Genomic DNA, 22,708 nt, shown 5'->3' with positions numbered 1-22,708 from the left:
GTCCTACATCTCTTAATTTTTGTAACACACGACGAACATGAAGTTCATGTCATTTTAGATTCTTAGAATAGATCAAGATGTCGTCTAGATAACATATCACAAAATCGTCCAAAAACTCTCGAAAAACATCATTCATTAGATGTTGAAAAGCTGTTGGTGCATTTGTAAGTCCAAAAGACATGACGTTGTATTCAAAATGTCCATACCTAGTTCGAAATGCAGTCTTCCATTCATCTCCTTCTTTGATGCGTACTAGATTGTATGCTCCCCGAAGATCTATTTTTGTATAGATCTTAACTTGATTCAGCTGATCAAGAAGTTCGGATATTAAAGGTAGTGGATACCTGTTTTTAATGGTAATCTTGTTGAGTCCTCGATAATCAACACACATCCGCAATGATCCATCTTTTTTCTTTACAAATAGAATTGGAGCTCCTGCGGAAGATTTAGAATGGCGTATGAAATTCTTGGCTAGATTTTCTTCAATATACTCCTTGAGTTGAGGCAACTCATTTTGTGATAAACTATAGATTGGTCCGAATGGCGGTTGTGCTCCTTCTTGAAGGTCAATTGAGCAATCATAGGGATGATGTTCCGGAAGTGTATCCGCATTTTTTTTCTCAAATACATCTTGAAATTCTTGATATTGGCTTGGAATGCCACTTAAAGTCTTTTCACCAGTAGAAACGGATGTAGCATAAATAATATATGGTGATTCTTTCATAGTTGCATGCAAGAAAGCTTTTGCACCTATAAATACGGGTTTAATTGAATTGGACTTATGACTCTCTACTTGCTTAACTACACTGTTAGTTATACTTTTAGAGAAAGTAAGAGTTCGAGAAATCCAGTCTATTTGAGGGTTGTATTTTTCTAACCACGATAAACCTAAAATGATAGGATTAGAGGGAGATCTAATGATATTAAATACTACAAAACTATAATGACCATTGATTATTACTTCTATAGGAAGGGTTTCGTGAGTAATATCTCCAGAAGATAATGGACGACCATCTATGACTTCTACATGAACATGTTTAGTTTTCTTAACTAAAGATATGCTATGTCTTTTAGTACATTCTTCATCTAAAAAACACGTTGAGGCACCTGAATCTAATAAGGCAAAGACTTTGTAATATTTAGGTCCTAAAATAACATTTAATGTAAAACAAGGAGGGGGCTCTGAGGAGAGAATAGGACCTTTACTAGATATTGTGCAAGGATCCAGCCGCACGGTCCCTATTGTACCTGGACAAATTCGTTTTCCGACATATTATCTTCTTTCACAGCCATACTCCTCATTTTGTGATTGCCTTGTTTCTTTGGACAATGTTGAGCAGTGTGCTTTGGTTATCCATAATATAAATATAATCCTTCTTGACGAATGACGAGTCTTTTCTTGCTCAGTAAGAGGTTTGAAACGTACTGCATCAATTTGCATATTCTCTACTTTTGAATGTATGTATTGAAGAGGTGTTGGTGTTGCCATTGAATTATAGTAACATTGAGGTCCACTTGTACGGTTCTCAGATCGAAATTCAAAAAGGCGATTGTCGCACTTCATAGCAAAGTCAATTGCTTGACTCAATGTTTGAGGATCAGGTAAGTTGAGCATTAATTTTTTTACCTCATATTATAATCCATAGAGAAATTGGCTAATAAGTGGAGCATCATCCCACTTAATATCAGTTGCAAGTTGTCGAAATTGTGAAGCATATAACGTTACTGATCGATTGCCTTGTCGTAAAATATGGATCTTATTGGTTGCAACACGAATTGCATCATGTTCTCCATACATGGATCAAAACTCCGCCAAAAAAGCCTCTAGATTATCCAATATTGGATCTTGTTGTTCAAAAAAAGATGAAAACCACGATAGTGCCGAACCTGAAAGAAGCGTACCAATGAATCTAACTTGTGATCTTAGAGTTGGATAGCTTTGGGGTTGAAGTTCAATCACAAGTTATACTTGATTGATAAATCCTCGAAACTTGGATCTGGTGCCATCAAACTTCTCGGGTAGGGCAATTCTTGGTTCTCTAACATTTGAAGGGTGTTCCACCATAGGAGAAAAGACATGGTTCGGTGCAGATGTTGAAGCAGCTCCAACCATTTCTATATCTTCACTTCTTGCTAATCTTGTTGCTCTTTGTGGTGGTAAATTGAGTTGATGCATTGCAAGCATTAACTCCCTCAATTGCTCTTGCATTTGTGCCATTGCACTCTTCATTTCAAGAAGTTCTGCCATGATAATACTTAGAAGAGAGAAGATGTCTAATATCGCTCAAGACAACTAGAAAAGAGGACTTGCGGACAAAGAAAATACTAAGGACAATATCAGTTTAGAAGAGGGTAATCCGCAACTTCTAATATGCTTATATCTTATCAAGAAAAAAGGAGTAATCCACTCTTAATCAAGATTAGACAAAGCTCTGATATTGTAGGTGTACTCTTGTGAATCTGTCAAGGACAAGAACTCGATGAAAAAAATAATTCAGACAAGTGAGCCTTCACTCAAAGACAGGTAACAAAATATATATAAATAAGTATATATATTGAAAGGGGAACTGGAATGGCTATTGCCAAAAGACAAGAAAACTAGAGACCCTTGAAACTAGACTAGAAGCAAGAAAGGAGTTGACAAGAGTGAAGAAGCCTTCACTCTTGTCTCTATATATACTCTCTAACTAGACGCTACGTTGCGACGTTCTATAGGACCTCCAATATGTATTGACTTTGTAGGGCACATGCCTTGACTTACAAGGCAAGTTTTTCTACGTGTAGGCCACATAGTTAGCTTGATCTTCAAGCTAACAACATGTGTGGCACATGGCCAACTTGTTGACCACGTTTCTAATCCAAAAAGTCAATTAAAGACACCTATGAAGTCAAAACAGCATCTAGGAAGTTTCTAGGAAGCTTCCATATTAAATATTATAGAATTAACTTACTTTTACCTACTTCTATATGTAATTATTAGCTTACATGATTATGGCCGTGATACCAACTTGAAAAGTGAAGCAAAAATCCCAACAATTATTTCTTCATTTCCAATTATTAACTTTATCTTAAAATTAGTGTGTAGCTTGATCTTCAAGTCCTTCAACACCATGCTAATTTTCACTTAAATTCAACTAATAGATCTTTAGATATCATAGAAACTCTATCAAACCTCAAACTGCCACCTTCTAAAACTCTCTTATACTAAAAACTAGATATCTCTAAACTATGCAGTTAGATTATCAAAAAAATTTGTATACACTTAGTACACTCAATAATCCAAAGAGTACCAAGTTTACAACTGTAGATGTTACATCAATTGCACGAACTACCAAAATTTCTAGTCCTAATTATATTATATAAAATCCAAATCACTGATATAATTCCTAACTTTGAAAAATAATTGCTAAGTCTTCCAAAATCCACTCAAAACAATTCTTATGTCTTTGAAAATAACTTTAAGCTAGCTCTCAAATACTAACCTTTGATCTTCAAATAAATCCCTATTTTGCCCTAGGCCGTCGTTTTAGTGGCCAAAGATTTGATTTCGATCCTGTCTCACAAATGGTCGACCCATAGGTATCAATCTAATGTATCATAAGGTTTTTTTATTCCAATCCTACTCTCAACTTAACCCTAGTACCAATTATACTAATTATTTACCTCTTCTAACCTGATTTTATTAGTTTATGGTCTTTCTAAGGTAGTAGAAGAGTCTCTACAACCTAGAGGGTAAAATTATTAACTAACCTTCAACCTACTAACTATTAAGATAAGAAAATAACCTAAGAGGCTAATATAAAAGCCATGTTTAGATGCTTCAAATTATAATTTAATTAAGATAATTAGATATTAATTAGAAATTCAACTTTGATTATAATTTCACTATATAGTCGTATTACAACATGACAACGTCATTGTGGTTCATGAGGCTCTTCATCTTAGGATCAACTTTGCAAGCTACTTGGTTGAGATGGTATGACCAATAAGGTGTCTATCTCTTCACTATCCATATCATATAAAATACACAAGACCAAAAGAATATAAATAGATTATGATTATGAACTCAAATTATTGACTTATACTATTCTAAATATTTGAAAAAATTGTCTCTTCAAAGGCTACCTCCTTCCCTTCTTTATGAGGCCAAAAACTAAGAATCTTCATAGTGAAGCCATCTTACCAAGCTACTATTTCTCATTTTGTCACTTTTGATCTGGATGGATGTCATTGATGGAAATTTTGAACCTTCATTTGTACATTTACAAGGTTGCTAGTTGGTTTTTACATACAATCGTTGATATCATATCCATGCCAATGGACCAGATATTCAAGCCTTCCATGTCTTATCCTTGAATCTAATACCTCTTCTACCTCAAATTCAATATGATCTTTGATTTCAACCATAGGAGGTGGTAATTATCTTCAACTTGATAAGTTTGATTCTTTATACCTTTTCAAAAGTAAAACATGAAAGATTGGATGAATTTTTATAGATAAAGGTAACTCCAAGTGATAAGTTATATTATTGATTTGTTTCTAAATCACAAATGATTCCAACCTTTGGTAGTCCAACTTATGACATGATCTGTTAGTTTTTATATTGCACTGAAGAAGCCACACTTTGTCACCAACTTGGAATGGAGGATATTCTTTTCTTAATTCATCCACCACTAGCTTATAACGTCATTGAGCCTTTTCTAGGTGAGTCTTCATGGTTGCTTGAAGTTCAGCCATCTTTCTAACAAACTTATCTATTGATGGATTTATCAACTTTAAAGATTCTATTATATCCAACTTTGGATGATCACCATAGTTTGAGTAGAATGACATTTGTTGCATAGATGCATAGATTGTATATTATATGCAAACTCCACCAACAACAAGTAGGAAGTCTAATTGTTTTGTTATTAGTTGATGGTACACTTCAAATACTGCTCAAGAATTTGATTGATCCACTCTGTTTGGCCATCAGTTTGAAGGTAGAAGATAAAAGAAAGGTTAATGTCAACTTAAAGAAACTTGAAGAGTACCTTCCAAAATCTTAATACAAATTATGATCTATGATCTATGATCTAACACAATATCGTTTGGCAATCCGTGGTAATAATAGATATTGTCAATAAAGAGCCTTGTCATCTCTTTACTAATAATTGACTTCCTATAAGGTATAAAATGTGCCATCTTAGTCAATTGATTAATAACTATGAAGATAGTATCAAATGAGCTTGATAGTAGAAGATCTGTAATAAAATCCATGGAGATAGATGACTATGGTTGTCTTAGAATAGGAAGGGGTTGAAGAAGTTTATATGGCCAATGTCAAGGATTCTTTGACCTTGAACAAGTATCACATGATAGTACAAATTTTTTAATGTCTTTTTACATTTTAGGCCACCAAAAGTCTCTAGACAGAAGTTCTAAGATCTTGTTGAATCTAAAATGTCCAATTACAAGGAAGTCATTGCATGTTTGAAGAATTCGCAAGCAAGTTGGCCTTTCAGGAATGAACAAACGTTCTTTAAAAAACAAGAAGTTCTCTTCAATCTTGAATTTAGAAGACTCTTTGTCACAGACATATACATTTATTTCAATAATTACTTATATGATTAGGTAGAAGTAGGTAATTATAGATTAATTTCATAAAATCTTTTAATGAAGCTTTCTAGAAGCTTTATAGATGAAATTTTGACTTTAGATGTGTTTGTAGATCAAAAACTTAGCCAACAAGTTAACTACATGTTGATAGCTTGTGGAACAAGTTAACTCTACATAATAACTTGTGGAATAAGTTAACCATGTGACGCATACATACATAACTTGTCTTGTGGCTAATAGAGTCAACATGACTTGGAGGTCTTATATGACATTGTCACATAACTCCTACTTAAGAGTATATATGGAGGTAAGAAAGAAGCCTTTTTCACTCTTGTCAATGCCATTCTAGTCCATAGTCTTGTTTCAAAACTTTCTAGACTTTTTTTTTTTGACAATAGCCATTCTAATTAATATTACATTATCTTTGGAGTGATTTTTTAGTTCTCTTTAGTGAAATAAGAGTGTATCAAGGATTCTCTTTCTTTGAGATTCATGTCCTTGACAGTTTGATAAGAGTACTAACATATTATTTTTGTCTTATTTTAGAAGTGAATGGATTATCTCACTTCTATTATTGTATTGTAAAGATTACAGTCTAATCACCTTTTAAGTAATAAAAATCTTATTTTCTAACAGTGATCTTTCCTTAAAGAAAGTAGATTATCTCTCTTTTTGGATATTTTTATTAGAGGTTGTAGATTATCTTCCTCTAATTTAACTTTTTGGATTTATTTGAGTTGCCTATGCAAAGAAAGATTATAGATACTTCACCTAGCAAAAGTGAGAATAGATTTACAACTATTGCAGATCTACATGAGCTTATCAATATTCTTAGAGTACAAATCTCATATATTTCTAACGTGAATCATGGAGGTTCTATGCCTATACCCATAGAAGAAGTTCAAAGTTTGTGGCAAGAAGTTGTACAATTAAAGGAAGCAATTAGATCGACCTCACAACCAAATCTAGGGAGTTTTGTTTCTACAAGTATGATGGGGACAAGGATTAGTATGCTTGAAAATTTTGATGGAACAAGATCAAAATTTTGAAGATTTTTACAACAAATCAAGCTCTATCTAAGATTGCATCTTTTTCAATATCTTGATGGATTTACTCAAGTTGGATTCATAAACATACTTCTATCAAGAAGTACTCTTTCTTGGTTTGTACCTTTAATAGAAAAAGATTTGTGACTCCTTCATTATTTGAATTCATTCCTAGAAGTGTTTATAGCCATATTTGGAGAAAGTGATCTAAAATAAGTAGCAAAGACCAAACTTTTATCTTTACAATAAGGATAATGATCAGCCACTACATATGCTACTAAATTCCAAAATCTTACTTGTAATATGGACTGAAATGACAAAGCACTCATCAATCAATTTCGATATGGATTAAAGAATAGCATCAAAGATTTGTTATTAACAATGCCAAAAATAAAATCTTTCAAATAATTAATTGCTTAAGCCATTGCATGCAAGAATCAATTATTTGAAAGGCATCTAGAACAAAGATTTGGCTCAATAAGAATAAATCAAGTAATGGCAGCAACTTCTAAGTATTTTGAAACGTATTCATCAAGGCCAAAACGAATGCAAATTGATATGATATACTTTAAAATTCTCACAAAGGACGAAAAAACTTGATGTTGCCAATAGGATTTGTGTTTATACTGTAGAGAAACTAAGCTCATTGCTCAACATTGTCCAAAAAACCAACGCAATAATAAAATGAAAAGCACAATTACCAAAGAAGATAGTGTGTCAAAAAACGAGTTTCTTTAGCTACAACAAGGACCATGCGGCTGGAATCATAAGCAACACCTAGTAAAGGTCCTATTCTCTCATCAGATCCCTCACTTTTTTTTACAATGGAAGTACGTTTAAGACCTAAAAATCACAGAGTGCTTGCCTAATTAGATTCAAGAGCCTCAACCTATTTTATAGATGAAGATTTTGTCAAAAATCAAAAAATATCTTTAATCAAAAAAACAAAATCCAAATATGTAGAAGTCATAGAAGGTCGTCTGTTGTCTTTTGGAAATGTTATTCATGAGGTTGTTCTTTTAGATGTAATATTTAAAGATCATAAAAACATAGTAGTATTTAATGTAATAAGATCTCTTTCCAATCCGATTGTTTTAGGATTATTATGGCTAAAAAAATATAACCTTCATTTTTTTGATAGTATAATCTAAGATCGAATTAGCAGAGTAGAAGTATAAAAGTTTAGTACTTCCAAATCTAACTTCATAGGAGCGAGAGCTTTCATGCATGCTGCAAAAGAAGGATCATCTTTTGTTATATATGCTATGCCCATTTCTAATGGTGAAAAAAAGTCAAGTGGTATTCCTAGCCAATATGAAGAATTCCAAGATATTTTTTAAAAGAAGAATGTAGATATTCTTCTAGATTATTGACCTTATGATTGTTCAATTGATTTGTAAGAAGGAACTTAACTACCATTTGGATCAATCTATAGCTTATTGTAGAATGAATTAGATGCATTAAAGGAGTATATTGATGAAAATTTGGCAGAGAACTTCATACGCCATTCTAAATTCCCAGCCAAAGTTCCTATCTTATTTGTGAAGAAGAAAGATGGATCTATGTGGATGTATGTGGATTATCAAGGACTCAATAAGATCACGATCAAGAATAGATATTATTTGTCTTTGATTTCAGGACTTCTTGATCAACTCAATCAAGCAAAGATCTATACCAAAATAGATCTACGAGGAGCATACAACTTAATTCATATCAAAGAAGGAGATGAATAGAAGATTGCTTTTTGAGCTAATTATGGATATTTTGAATATAATATCATGCCTTTTAGACTCACGAATGCACCGATTGATTTTCAACATTTTATAAATGATGGTTTTTATGAGTTTTTAGATGATTTTATCATTTGCTATTTAGACAGCATTCTAATCTACTTTAAGAACACAGAAGAACATAAACTTCATAGATAATAATCAAAAGTTCGAGGTAGAAGAAGTCTTAGACTCAAGGCGGCATCGAAATAGGTTAGAATATCTTCTTCATTGGTACAAATATGATATTAGTGAACACACATGGAAGCCATCAAAATATCTTACAAATGTAATAAAGAAAGTTGAAGCTTTTCATCAATGAAATCCATCAAAATCAAGATGAAGAATAGCAAATCTCACCTATAAAAGAAACAAGATTAAAGAAAGATTATATTCTATCTTCTATCTTTCTTTATAGCTTATGTACATTTAAGATGCTAAGGAGATGGAGAACCAACAACCAGCAGATTTAAATCAAGAGCTTTCATTTGTAGCTTTACAATTTTAAAAGTTGGCAGTTTGGGATTGAGTAGGATTTTTGTGATATCTAGAGATCTATCAATTGGATCAAGGTAAATTTGGGCTTGATCTTGAAGGACTTAAAGATCAAGTTGCATACCAATTTTGAGTTAAAGTTAATAGTTAAAGAAGGAGAAATCACTACCAGGATTTTTGCTTTATTTTTTAAGTTAACATCCAAGTGACATCAATATAGTTTTTGGAGGTTTTCTCATACTCTATAAGTTGAATTGGGCTAAAAATTCTTTAGCGTATAGAAGACTTATATTGATAATTGGATACAAAATTTTATATGAAGTGGATAGTTAGATTAGAAGTTACAGCTTATTAAAGCTCATTGATTAAGATTGGAGCTTATAAGAAAAATCTAAATTCCTTAAATATGAAAGTAACAAGGTAATTGGGATTTATATATGATTATGGATACTAAAAAGAGTGTGTTTTAGCACTTTTGAATTGAAATTTGGATTATATTCTTCTCATATGGATGAAATCTATTAGGGTTTCTTAGATACTTATGAAACACAACCTCGCCTTCTAAAGCTAGGTGTCTAGTGCATTCCTAAATAAGACAACATGTAATACAACAATGTATCTATTTTAGATCTATATAAAGTAATGAATATCTTAAAAAGAAGATAAATAATATTACTTTTTATAGAAGTAGATAATAATCAATAATTTAAGGTACCTAATATATTCTTAGATAGAAAAGCATACAATACGGCAACATGTAAAGTCAGAACTATATCTATGAAGCTTTTAGGAAGCCTTTCTAGAAGATATTATAAAATTAATCTAATTCAATTTATTTTTATTTATTTTTATCTAATTATATAGGTAATTACTAGAATAAGTATTTATGTCCATAATACTACTACTTTACATTATGAAAAATAAGATTACAGTGAAGACATTTGATGATTTGTTTAAGCATTAATTTCAAGTGATTTGGATTAATTTTGAGTTTATAAGAGCTTCATAAAGTCAAAGATTACTCTTATAGAATTGGATTATGAAAATTATAAAAAAATTGCATATTTAAAATAATTTAAAATATTTTATCAAATGAAAAAATAATTTTTTTTTACTTTGAAAATACATTTTTTTAAAAAAAAAATTAATTAAAATTTCTATAAAATTAAGATTAACCCAATGGTCAAATTAAAGGATATTAGAATTTGATTGGATTAAGATTTTAGTTTTCTAATTCTAAAATTAATAAGTATTTTTGTCATTCTATAAAATCTACTATTTAAATCAAAAAAAATATTTTTAGTATATAATGAAGTTAATTTTTATTAATTTTATAAGTTTAGAAAGTAAGTATATAATTCAGTTATAAATTATTTTGACTTAAAAATCAATATCAATATTAGAAAAAGATAACAACTAATACTTAAGCAAATTAGGAGTTCTTTTTTTAAAATTAATAAGTTTTATTTTTCAAAGTTTGAATGCTTATTTTTTGCTTAAATATTGAAATTTATAAAATTATTTACTCAAAATTGATGGTTTTATTAATAGTTATTGAGATTTTAATACTATTATAGGGATTTGTTAAAAAAAATTTAGAATTTAATAAAAATTTAATTAAAATTTGGTTAAAATTTTATGAAGATATATTTAGGATTTATTATATATATATAGTTTTCAATTTTTTTTATGATTTTTCTAAATATTTTTTTAAGATTACTTTAGAAATGATTAAAAATTGATAAAGATAGTTAAGATTTAAATATAAATTATTAAAAAAAAAAATTGGATTCTTACGATCTTTGGTTATTGCAATCTCTAGTTTATATTCCATAGCTAAATGATTTGTGCATTCTCAAGCAAGACAACATCTTATGTTATAGGAAATAAGATAAGATCATTATTTTCTTCTTGGAGAGCCAAGTGCCTTACCATGATCTTTGTGTTCTTCTGCTCACACAACTAGCTTTATTTTCTCTAGCCAATTTGTATCCATTCTTATGCCATTTGGTTCTCCAAAGCTCATTTGTGTGCTTCTAGTACTCTCTCATATTTCTAATAGATTTTGTAATTGCCAAGAATAAATTTGAAGATTTGAAAAAAGAAGTGCCACATGCTAGTAAATTGAATTGGAAAGTATTTGCAATATATATTGATTCAGATATATGGGATTTAAATTTTATTATCAAACAACTGATTTGATTCATTGTTTGTTTGCTTCATTGTGAAATCTTCATCATTTTGAAAATCTTGCTTTCTTGACAAGTTAAGAATAAAAAATAAAAAATAAAAATTATAATAGTATATTTTTTATTACATGTATTTTATTTCTTTTTTTTTTGTTATTGATAATAGAGCCATGAAAGAAATTATATTATATAACAAAATTGTGTCATAAAATAAATACAATCATATTTTTATCTTAATAAACTATGTATAGCAATTAAAGGTTAATTTATATTTCATAAATATTATAAAAATAAAATTCCAAAATGACGAATTAAAAATATGAAGACCATGCATATGTATTTATATAGTATTATTGATGTTAAATGTATTTAGATGTGGCATAATATTAATATATTCTCAAAAATCTATTGATGGTTTTAATAATATTACTTATAAAATATAAATTTTATATAAAAGGATAAAAAAATTTATTTACTATAAATTTAATAATATGCCTCAAATATACATGTATGATAGTTTTAAAGTTATATGGTTAAAACTTAGCAATTAAAACATGAAAATTTGAGCTACATCATATTTGTATAAATCCAACACAAGTTAAGTTAAAAGCAAAGAAATAAATTTAATATATACAAGATATATAAATATTAATTGTTTATGGTTTTTATTTTTATAATTAGTTTCTTAAGAATAATACATATATTTATTGCAAATTTCATATATCTATTTATCTAGCTATATACCTATCTAGTTATCTATCTATTTAAAAAATTAAAATTGAAGTAATAAAAAAATATAACTTTAATAATATTAAATAAGGCATTAATTTATATAGGATTTTTTATGCAAAGTGTATAGTTTGCTATCAAATTGCCTTCTTTAAGCTTGTTCATTTGCAATATTGGTTAATCTAAGCAAGCAGTTTCTACCATATCATCTATTTATTTTTTTTATTGTCATACAATCTAATGTGCAAAAAATAATTGACAATAGTGATTGCAAAGCTATTATTTCATGTGGCTTTGTTTCATTTTAATATAGTGAGTTGATCAACTTTGTGTAAGTTGCACTCGTCAAGCTTGTCTCAATTCTATGTTGCAATTAGAAATAATAATACAAGTAATTAAAAGTAGCAATGATGCCAACATCCATGTGTTCCATTTTTGAAGTTATATTTTGAGGCAACATACATATGTCTACATTAGTGAAGATAATTTCAACAATGCTATAAAAAAACATATTTTGTAAAATAAAGAAATAATCAATGTTATATACCAACGTATTTCCTTAAATATGACAATCATCTACCATTACTTTTTATTCAAGCTTTTTAGCCATTTGCAAAACAAATAAGGCTAGTCATTGAAGTCTTTTAGTTGTAGTCACAATAAAAGTTGAGGTACTTGTTACTTCTATTTTAGAAATAATGTGACTTGTTGCGCTTGATCTAGTGATATAGAAAGAAATTTGATATTTTTCTTCATCAAATCAATTAAAATACTTATGAAACATGTCTTGCATTAGAGTTCCAAAGTATTAATATTTCATCAAGTTATAGATTGGCAATATTGTGTTGTTTTTTGGTACTAGACTTAGTAAGATTGGTGTTCATAAATGAATATCTCTTGGCAAAGATGCTACTAATTTTCTTGTGAGATGGTACTTCTACAAGGTTAAATATTTATTTAAGCTAAAAATAAAATAATTTTTTTCTTGTCGTAGAATTGACTCAATTATATTGGCAAAGCTTAAGTTTCTACATGTTCATTATTGACAGGACTGAGTACCTTAAAGACGTTGTATTGCCTAGAAATGAAAACTTGGCAAGCAATTTAATTATTAGAATAGATTACAATAGAAAATTCATTTTATTGGATAATTATTCTATCAAATATGAATATATATATATATAGAATAATTATCCAATAAAATTCAAGTCTTTACTACTACTAAAATATATATATATATATATATAATCCTAACTCTCTAAGATTAATATATTAATTTTATTGGATAATTATTCTATCAAATTCAAAAAAAAATTCTATAATTTGATAACTTGTATTACCCAATAAAATTTTTAAGTATATATGTATATATGATATTTTATTTAAATAAAATAAATTTTTATATATTTTATATTTATTTATTATAATATATTTATTATTAGTCATTTTAACTTGATAAAAAATATATTTTTTTTTTTATCAAAACTTCAAATAATTCTTTTATTATCACTTTATCATGGTTTTATAATTATATTTAATAATTTGATTTGTCTCAGTTTACTTTCGAATTGAATGATTTTTTATTTTAAGTTTTTATTATTATAAAATAATTATTATTACTTAAAAATAAAACTAAGTTTATCAAAAAAATTAAACTAATAAACTAAAAGTATCTTAATAAATTCTCTTAATATAAAGTCTAATATTTAAGCTATATAAACTTTTTTTTAAATGAGTAACTACCTTTTTCTTTTGTAATTTTAATTTTTTCAATATGAATTAGTTCTAAAAATAACAAAAAATAAAAATAAAACACCAATCTTATTAACGGTAGTTTTTTTAAAAAATTATTTAAAGTTTTTCTTTAGATGTATCTCTTATGAATTCAATTCATTTTTTTACTTAATTAAACTTAGAAAAGAATGCAATCTTGACTATTGAATGTCTATTTTATGTGTTTTTTTATTTCTTAATTTTTATTACTTTTCGATAAAAAAATAAATATTTATGCAAATGTATATACATAAACTATTTCAAGTATATTTTTAAATAAATAATTTAAAATAAATATAGATAGTAAAAAAATAATTGTTTTAAATAAATTTATATTTAATAAGATGTAAGAAGTATTACATAAAATTATGATTTTATTTACATTTTTATTATATTTTATTTTAACTTGCAAAATTGACATGAATATTTTAATATTTAGTTTCAAGAAAACAACTTTTAATTTGATTTTATATCTATTGTTATTGGTGTGATAAAATTCGAGAATCATCTCAAATAGATGATATTTTGCTGTAATTTCTACATGAGTATTTTTCAAAAATCAAAGATAAAAGAAGCTGTATTTTGTGTTTTTCATTTTGGTGGAATGTGGACCAAAAGTTGTGTTGTGGTGCTAAAATGCCTTTCAGTGCAAGGAATCTAAAAGAAATTAAAAATTAGCAAGTATTATTTATATATTTATTTTTGTACATTGACAATTCTAAGGTTTTTAGCCATTTGATTGGTGGACTTGAAACGCAAAATGAGTTGGAATGTGAATTTTCAACTCTTAAACAATATTTTGCAGTTCTTCAAAACTTTCTCAGTGCTTTTTGTAATCAGTTAGTGCACCAGCAGCACTACAAAAATACATTATAAGAATAATATGCTTTATGGTGGTGAGTATGTATTGAATTCTTCATTGCTTTCATTTTGTTTGATATATCATTTACCCTAAAAGAAATTATCCTAAATATTATTCATGTTTTTTGATAAAATTAACTCAATGTTGCAAAATCAAAATTTGTGAGAATAATAAAAGAACAAGGTTGTGTAAGAAAATAAAATAAAATAAAAATGAGATGTTATTGCAAAAGATGAATGTACCAAATTTTTAATGTCTATCAAAACAAGGAGGAAGTCACTTTTTCCCATTCATTAAAAAAGTTCCATTGAGATGGAACCCAGTGCCAAAACTACCCATCAACCTTCACACCACTTCACACCTCTTGGTAGATTTTCTTTAAAGTTCGTGTGAAAAACTTGGACCATGGTATGGATGCAAGTCCCCCAAACCTGTGCACACTTCAATCCAAGCGTACACGTTATTGCATAAAAAGAATCACCATCTTTAACACGGAGGGGTCAGTAGTTTTCTCTGGTGCAAATTCCTCCCATCCGCAACTGTTGTCACCGCCTACTATTGAGTTTTATACAATAGTCAAATACAACAGTGTTGGTTAAAGAGGAGATGCATTTTTTAAGGCACCTGGACAGGAAGCAGTTTGGTAAACACAAAAGCCACTAGAAGCCGATTTTCGCAACACGGCATCGTCGATCGAGGGATTGCTAAAGTAGGGTTCAAAGGTAAACGGAGTAATTGTGGAGGGAGTCAACTTCATCATTTGGGGGGTGCGTCATCATTTTAAACCAGTTTTGTGGCTGTTAAGATCATGGACCTACAAAAAGTTTTATTTAGTATTTATGCCATTGAACTCCGGCGTGAAAGACAGCTGTGTGTGATGGTTTTAAAGTTGGCAGCAATGATGGCCTCCACGTAGCAGCATCCGCATCGCTGGCAATCAACCGCATATCGACAAAGGAAATGCATTGCTTCGCAAAGTGAGAGTCTAGCGGTGTTAGCTCAGCCTCCCACGAGAAACCCAACTCGTCGTGGGCCACACTACAATCCCTGCCAACCTTGTGAGATAACACCGCAGCACCTGCCTTCGCTGTGTTTTTTAGTCTATAACCTGACCCCATATCTCACGCTGCTCATTGTGACCCCAAAAGTGGCCCGGTGTCGCTTTACTGTTAACATTGAAATCGACAGCGATTAGTTGAGGGATTGGAGTGGTTGTGATCATACAGGCAGGATCCTTGTTTTTGTGTTGTACGTAATTGATTTCGGGTTGCTTACAGCAGGGAATCGAAATATGGTCTTCGTTCTCCCTGCATAGACTGGAGTTTCCCTGTTTGCAGACAGAGTGTCATAATTTAGATAGGGGAAAAAACAAAACTTTGTGAGGGGTTTCAATCTGTGGGCACTGAGATGGGCACTGTCGTCGTCGTCGTTATCGCGTAGTTTCTGTTAGGAAAGCATGTAGGCACCATGCTGCAGCGGTTCAATTCCCTCATCAAGGGGGTTAAGGCGCAGGTGGGTGAAGATGATTTCGAAGAGCAATTGCATGTGTCGCTTCGACCAGCGCGGTCGGTAGATTCTTCCTTGTTAGTGACGCACCAGCAGCCGCGCGGTGGCCCCGCTCTGCCGCTTGCGCGTACGCGCACAGATGAGGGCTTAGTGCGAGCCCGTCGCCGCTCCGAGATCGGCCAGACTTCTAGATTCACTGGGTTGTCGCAGCATGAAGGCGGAACTGGCTTTGTGATTGATCGTGTGCCCGAAGAGAGGTTGCCTGAGCATTATGATCCCTTGGAGAAGCTCTCGCATATTGGCATCGGAAGCTCCACAGATCACCGAGAGCAATCGAACTTAGCAGAAGAGAATCATGACCAGGACGCTGTGACTGCAAGGCCGCTGTTTCTCCCAAAGCCTGTGGCAAGGCCACAACCTGAACGTCGGGGTATATTCAGGACGAGCAGCGATGCCGTTGCGCAAAGCCGACAATCGGAGCCTTCGGGAGTTTACAGGACAAGCAGTGATGCGATAGCACAAAGCAGACAAGCGTGGCTTCCACCGAGAGTCATGGGGGCGAGCAGCGATGCTGTGGTTGCTTTGTCCCGTCGTAATACCCCAGCGGACCTCGGTCACTCGGCGGTGGTCATTCCGGATGCGCAATTAGCCAGCAGTGTGGACCTGGAGACGGTGCGAACATTCGTCTTTGCATCCGGGCCTGGGCGCACCATCAGTTCGTGGAGCACAGATAGTGCCGCAGAGCACTGCAGGTAACTGATGACTTGTGGAGACCTCTGCGACTATGTTCTGGAGAAAGAGATTTAGGTTATTAACCTGGTCCTTATCTCGGGATAGTGTGACTGATATTTATGTTGAATTCTGTGCGTGACTAGAATTTGTCAGCAGCGATCGGAGGAGCCGCTCATTGAGCTGGGATGCGCGTGTCGAGGAGAGATGGCGAAGTCGCACAAATCATGCATCGAGACATGGTTTAAGAATAAAGGGACTAATAAGTGCGAGGTTTGCCAGTGAGTTCCAATACTTTCTACCGCTATTATCTGATATGGAAATGTTCTTAGTCACGGCCGTCCTACAGAGTTAAGCGAGTCTGACAAGAAAAAGAAAAATCATTTTGTTAAGAGTTCTGATGTCACTAATGCCTTCTGCGATTTTATTTTGACATTTCTAGGTGTGTTGCGGAAAACATTCCAGCGCCAGGGACAACACCTGCGGTACGTGGAACTTCCATTGACCGTGATTGCATGAAAGTATTGGTTCTTTCTTATGATCATGATTGCCTTTGTATTTCATTTTTGTGAATTGATTGAATGCTAAATTGCTGAAATGTGGCTTTTATTTGCAACAGCCGCATTTCTGGGTGTGGCGACTTGGAGGACAGTCTGCCATTGGCGGGCAAACTCCGATGTCATCGCATGCGGGAGGAAGCAGCCAAGCGGGACTTGAGAGTGGACTGATGTTAAACCGACCCGTGCTTCTTACAGTTGTGAGGAGGCATCCGTTGGTTCTAGTTTTATGGTTGGGCGTTCTTGCATTCATGACTTACCTCTTCGTGGATTCCATCAACAAATCTACAATTGGATACGCTGCAATTCCGATAGGTTTCATCTTTGGTAAGACATTTTTTTCCTCCTTGTTCTTCACCTTTGTCTATCTCGGGGGTTCGGCTCGACCTTGCTTCCATTCTCCGCGCGCATATAACCTCGTGACCATTTGTCCACACTCTACCATTTATGCCCATTGTTGGACGTTGTAGCTTAACCCTAGTGTGGTGATGATCCCTGTATAGGAGTTCTCGTGGTACTTGGATTGGGCACGTTTATTAGGTTGGTGTTGGAATGTTGTCAAGAACGTAATGTGCAACGCAGAATCCAGCAAATGGAAATGCTGCCTTCGGTGGGGAATACGGCACAGGTATGGCCTTGACCTTATACTGGTATGTTAGCAATATTTCATTCAAGAGTGATTGATTGTCTTGTTGGCAGAGACAAAGTTCCACCGCCAGACCTGTTCTCTCAACTTTCTTTCAGCACAATAAGACAGTTGGAGTATATTTTCGTGTCCGATTTTAGTCTGCTGTTAATTTTTGGCCATATGATTGCAGAGTTGAATGCTTCCTGTATAAGGCACACAAAACAATGAAATCTAATCTATGGTGGCAACGGAGAGAGCCTTCGTTGGGTGAAAGCTCGAAACCTCTTTTCTTTTTCAAAGTGGTGAATCCTGCTGCAGTGGCTTCAGCTGGCGGTTCCTTCAATCCCGGTCGACTGATTCACGGGTTATGATTGAACCGACAGACACCGATGTTGATGTTCTTTTGCATGCTCGTTCCTCGCACAAATTTCTTTTTTGGTAACGTTGATCTTAGATAAAATCTGTTAGTCGGTGGTAATTGTTACAGCCGTTTCTGCATTGGGAGCACACCGACAGAGCCTTTAACCTCATGTTCTATGATCTATAAGAATCAAATTGTATCATGTTGGCAACAAGTAGGGGTTGTTTTTGACTAAGGTGTCTTACATTGGTATATTATAGATTTGTACATGGGGTGAGCCCTCTCTCTCCTGCACCGTATACCTAGACAAGCTTATTGGGGCAGTCTGTAGCCTTAGTTTGTGTGGATTGTATTTATTCGGCGATGGTGTTTGGGAATTCTGTTTCATGTGCTGAAAGCCCGTCATCGAGCTTCATGATGTACACCCTTCTGATTGAATTCTTAAAGTTAGTATAATCCAGTAAATAACATTGAGCCCTAGACAACAACCTTGTACTCTTCATGCTCTAACTTTAAATTTCAGATGCACAACATTTTACAAAGTCTGGATCAAAGAATGATTTCCTTTGAATGCATTTGTATAAAGTTTGTTTGCTCACCATGAAATTGTCATTGCCACAATTTTCTACTTTATCTCTTCTATCTATTTTAATGTTTGGCATGGGTTTTTGTTCGTCTTCTAATTTATGACATCATTATTTAACTTTCTTGATTATATCAAAATAATTTTTGGTATTTTTAGTCATCACATCAAATCCCTTAGAATATGGTGCCTGACTGTTGTCATATTTTTTGATGTATCTTGTTTTTGTTTTTCAATCTTCATAAAGATATCGATTCTTAATTTTATTATAATTTTTCTTCCCAATCCCAGTAATATGTTTAATTTTTTTTTTCTTATATCACATGATAATATTATGCAAAATCTTATGAGATTTAATTGGTTATATATTTAACTATGTCAGGAAAAAGCCTTGTACTATAGATCCAGAACTAAATGCATTTATGAAAATCTCTGCTGCCAAAACGGCTCCAAGTATCCAATTACACAGCTTGCATACCTTGCCACCATGATGAGCCGCACAATTAGGAATAAACGTTATTTCAATTACTGATTTGTAGCTCAAATTAAAGATGCACAATACACAACACTGCAGAATCCTGAACGTTCATGTTCACGAAAACAAGCAGGAATACACTCTTTTTCTCAACAGCATTTCCACCTGAACTACGTTCCCAAACAAATAGAGCTCTCCAGCAATCAATTCTACCGTAATGATATCCATAACGTCCCTACAGCAAATCCCATTGCCAATCATGCTTCGTTGAGCATCCTATTGGCTACACCTTGAATCCACGCTGCAAAATCTTCAATGACGTTGCACACTCATCGTTATGATGGACGAGAATGTCTCCATAGTCGGAATCTGGAGCACCTTGCATGAACCATCATCAAGAACACAAGCTGGATGAGAGGAGTCTGCTGACAGGAGCCACTGATGATATCAAGTCATTTTCCCTACCAATTAGAGTTGGAGCAGATAACATTTTTGCTCAATTGGGCTATCGCATCGCTTCCTTGATCTTAGACACTGAGCGTGAACTTTTGAAGTGCTGCATGGGAGCTTGGTGGCGGAAAACTGGCTGGCACCACAGTGACCGTTCGCCTGTGTATGGGTATAGCCGACATTGGTTATTGCTTCCTCAGCGCAACTTTGGAATGTGACGTTTTCCCTTCGCTTTATTACATGCCCTTGATACTGTATCTTGCTGCTTCGGTGTGAACCATCTACAGGGAAAATCCTACAAAGCAGCCATCCAGTTAGAGTGATGTCAACTTTGTTTTGATGCTGTCAGTCCTATTATTTAATTGTGTTTGCAGTCATCGGTGAAGCCTCGGAATCGTTCACCGAGTTTTTTTTCAAGGTTAATTATGAGCCGAATGAAAATATCATCTAGTTTCTAACGAATTTTCTCAGTGTTTTGTTTGATCTCACTTCATTCAAACTTGCTGTTGTTTGAGAGTCTGTTCACGCGTAGCAACCTGTCATAATGTGTCTATGTTACTCAACGCTTGCAAACATACCCAAACTAGTGTTGAAAGTCAACGTTCATAAATAAGCTGATATTCTGTGTGTTTTGACTAGAGGATTGTGCTGCCTTCGCAAGCAATATTGCAAGTCAACCTGCGTTGCTTAGGAACTGGTAGTGCTATCGATCTCCTTAGTCACCCTCACAAGCGCAATTAATGTGCATATTGTCACGCCGCCTCCCTCGTAGAACTGTGTCCTCGAAACCTCCGAACTCAATCGACTGGCTCCGCCATCGTGGGCCGTCGGATCTCGGTTGCCGCGCAGATTCAATCGCAACCGCCGATCTGTAATATGGGAACGAAGGGAGGGAACGTAGGGAAACCAGCCGGGGGAGGAGCAGGTTGGAGGGCGGGCAGGTTTGAACGATTCACAACTCTTACCAAAGTATGTTTCCACTTAGGAAACATTTTACATCTCCTCAGTTGGGTTGCCTTCCGCATTTGGCCCACACTGATCCACACTCTATACAGAGTGTGCTGAAGTTTGTTCAAGGGCTTGCGTCTCAATCCCAAATCCTTCAATTCTCTTTAGTATACCCCCCAAATTCCTTTAACAGCCATTATTATCACCACCACTACTTAGTAAAATCTGCTCAAGTATGTCATGTATAGCTCAGAGCTTTATTTTATTTATTTATTTGGCTTCCCAATCTTGTCTTAAGAGCTCATAGATAAACTTTCTTATGTTACGTTGCATAAGAAAGCTTTGCAAAAATACTTTTTGACCATGTTATAACGTTTTGAGACAACCATTTGTTATGATTTTCAACCATCACTCTTGCTTCAAAGAATATTTTTCGTATATAACAGCACTGAAAGTACATGACACTTTTGTTTCCAGGAAGAACTTCTACAACTCAAAAAATTAACTCGTCAATTTTTTCTTCAACACGGATATTTAATAAACAAGGATTCAAAATTGATTCCCCATGGGAGTGGTGCGCAGGGGAGGGTGGCTGGTACTCGTGGCCCCCCTGCTCTGCGGGCTGCGGGACCCTGGCGAGCTCCACTGTGAGGATCTTTCAGACTCTCTAACAGAGATGCATCAACTCGCAATGGCAGAAGCAAGTGCCCCTCCACACATGAACTAATTTACCTTCTCCCTGTGAACCCAAATTATAGTCTCTTACTATATTTGTCGACATTTTGTTCACCTTCAGACAGGTAGGCAACGACAAGGTAAATTACTTTGTTGCCATGTTGGGTGGATTATGCTTGTGACATGACAAGACCGACATGATTTGGCATTCGAAGAGAGCTTGGTCTTCAGACAGGTCTGTGATATCGTTTCTAAACTGCGCCATGAGACGATAATGAGGCAAATAAACGCCCTATGTGACGTCACCAACGAGACTTCATATTCTGGTTTTAATTTCTTCCCGTGGTCACCTCAATAGTCCTTGGCTTTGCAGGTTCTGGTGGAGGAATCTTAGCAACTATAAGTGTGAGCACGCCATCAACGCAGGAAGCAGTGATCTTGTCCAAATTAGAATTCTGAGGAAGCGTGAATTTGCGCATAAATGTGCCGGAGTTTCGCTCCATTCGGATACATTTCACTTGAGGATCTGTCTCCTCACGTTTTCGTGTGCCACCAATGACGAGGACATTATCATTCTCCATTTGTACCTGCACAACCCGCATATCGTATCAGTTCCTCTGATCTAGGGAACACTAAGTCGCAAACAACAAGTCATACCAAGAGATGATGTCCAGGATTGCTTCTAACCATGTGTTGAAACTTCATATATGCTCAGAAAGATGCATTTTCTATCAATTAGCACTCCAGTCTCGTACATGGAGTCTCGGATTATTGTGGAACACAATCTGTCTTCCTTCCGAGCTTAAAATAAGTCTCACAGTTATAAAGATAAACCACTGAAATAATTTTGTCGCGCACTATTTTTTGCGACTGCGGGTTCAACGATTTCTCCAGCTCGTCAGGGAAGCTCAAAATCTGAAACAGAGGGAAATCCATTTTTCCTCGATCCGGTCCACGAAACTCTTGGAACACTCTTCAAACCAAGCACTGGAGATGCTCAGTATCACACTCTGTCTCCTTGTTTGCCAAAAAATTCTAAACAGCTGCTCAAACCTTTCCGATGGTTAATCACGAGTAGAAGCCTAGATAATCAGTCTACAATCAACTGCAGAGAAGAAATTTGTGACAACTTCAAGTTGGACCGATGTCCTGCAAAAACCGCGAGTACTTGCTGCATTTTCCACAAACTGCTGGAGAATTAATAAAGCGACTCATAGGCAAGTCTAGAACCCCCTAGAAATCCCAAGACCCCCGCCACCCAGGTCTTGAGAATTCTAGAGTTTTCCAGAGACTTCTGAACAGAGAGATCTAGAACTTCTCGGGCCCGATTCAGGT

General features: G+C 33.8%; 2 protein-coding genes across 2 annotated transcripts; one reads left to right on the top strand and one right to left on the bottom strand.

Annotated features, from left to right (window-relative positions):
- The first annotated feature begins 15,457 nt into the window (after nucleotides 1–15,457).
- On the top strand, nucleotides 15,458–18,784 carry LOC112295485 (uncharacterized). The gene is made up of 6 exons (XM_024547175.3): nucleotides 15,458–16,719; nucleotides 16,843–16,977; nucleotides 17,139–17,181; nucleotides 17,316–17,580; nucleotides 17,757–17,881; nucleotides 18,072–18,784. The coding sequence occupies exons 1-6, from the start codon at nucleotides 15,929–15,931 to the stop codon at nucleotides 18,075–18,077; spliced, it is 1,365 nt and encodes a 454-aa protein (XP_024402943.1). The 5' UTR covers nucleotides 15,458–15,928; the 3' UTR covers nucleotides 18,078–18,784.
- Nucleotides 18,785–21,598: 2,814 nt separating this feature from the next.
- LOC112295129 (17.3 kDa class II heat shock protein) lies at nucleotides 21,599–22,191 on the bottom strand. Its single transcript, XM_024546338.3, has 2 exons — nucleotides 22,061–22,191; nucleotides 21,599–21,960 (listed from the first exon to the last, which is right to left on the bottom strand). Exons 1-2 carry the CDS (start codon nucleotides 22,076–22,078, stop codon nucleotides 21,703–21,705), a joined length of 276 nt encoding a protein of 91 aa, XP_024402106.1. The 5' UTR covers nucleotides 22,079–22,191; the 3' UTR covers nucleotides 21,599–21,702.
- Between the last annotated feature and the right edge of the window lie 517 nt (nucleotides 22,192–22,708).

This window comes from Physcomitrium patens, chromosome 18 (assembly GCF_059467195.1).
Source record: "Physcomitrium patens ecotype Gransden chromosome 18, ASM5946719v1, whole genome shotgun sequence".
Taxonomy (NCBI): domain Eukaryota; kingdom Viridiplantae; phylum Streptophyta; class Bryopsida; order Funariales; family Funariaceae; genus Physcomitrium; species Physcomitrium patens.
This window is presented reverse-complemented; position numbering and strand designations above follow the sequence as displayed.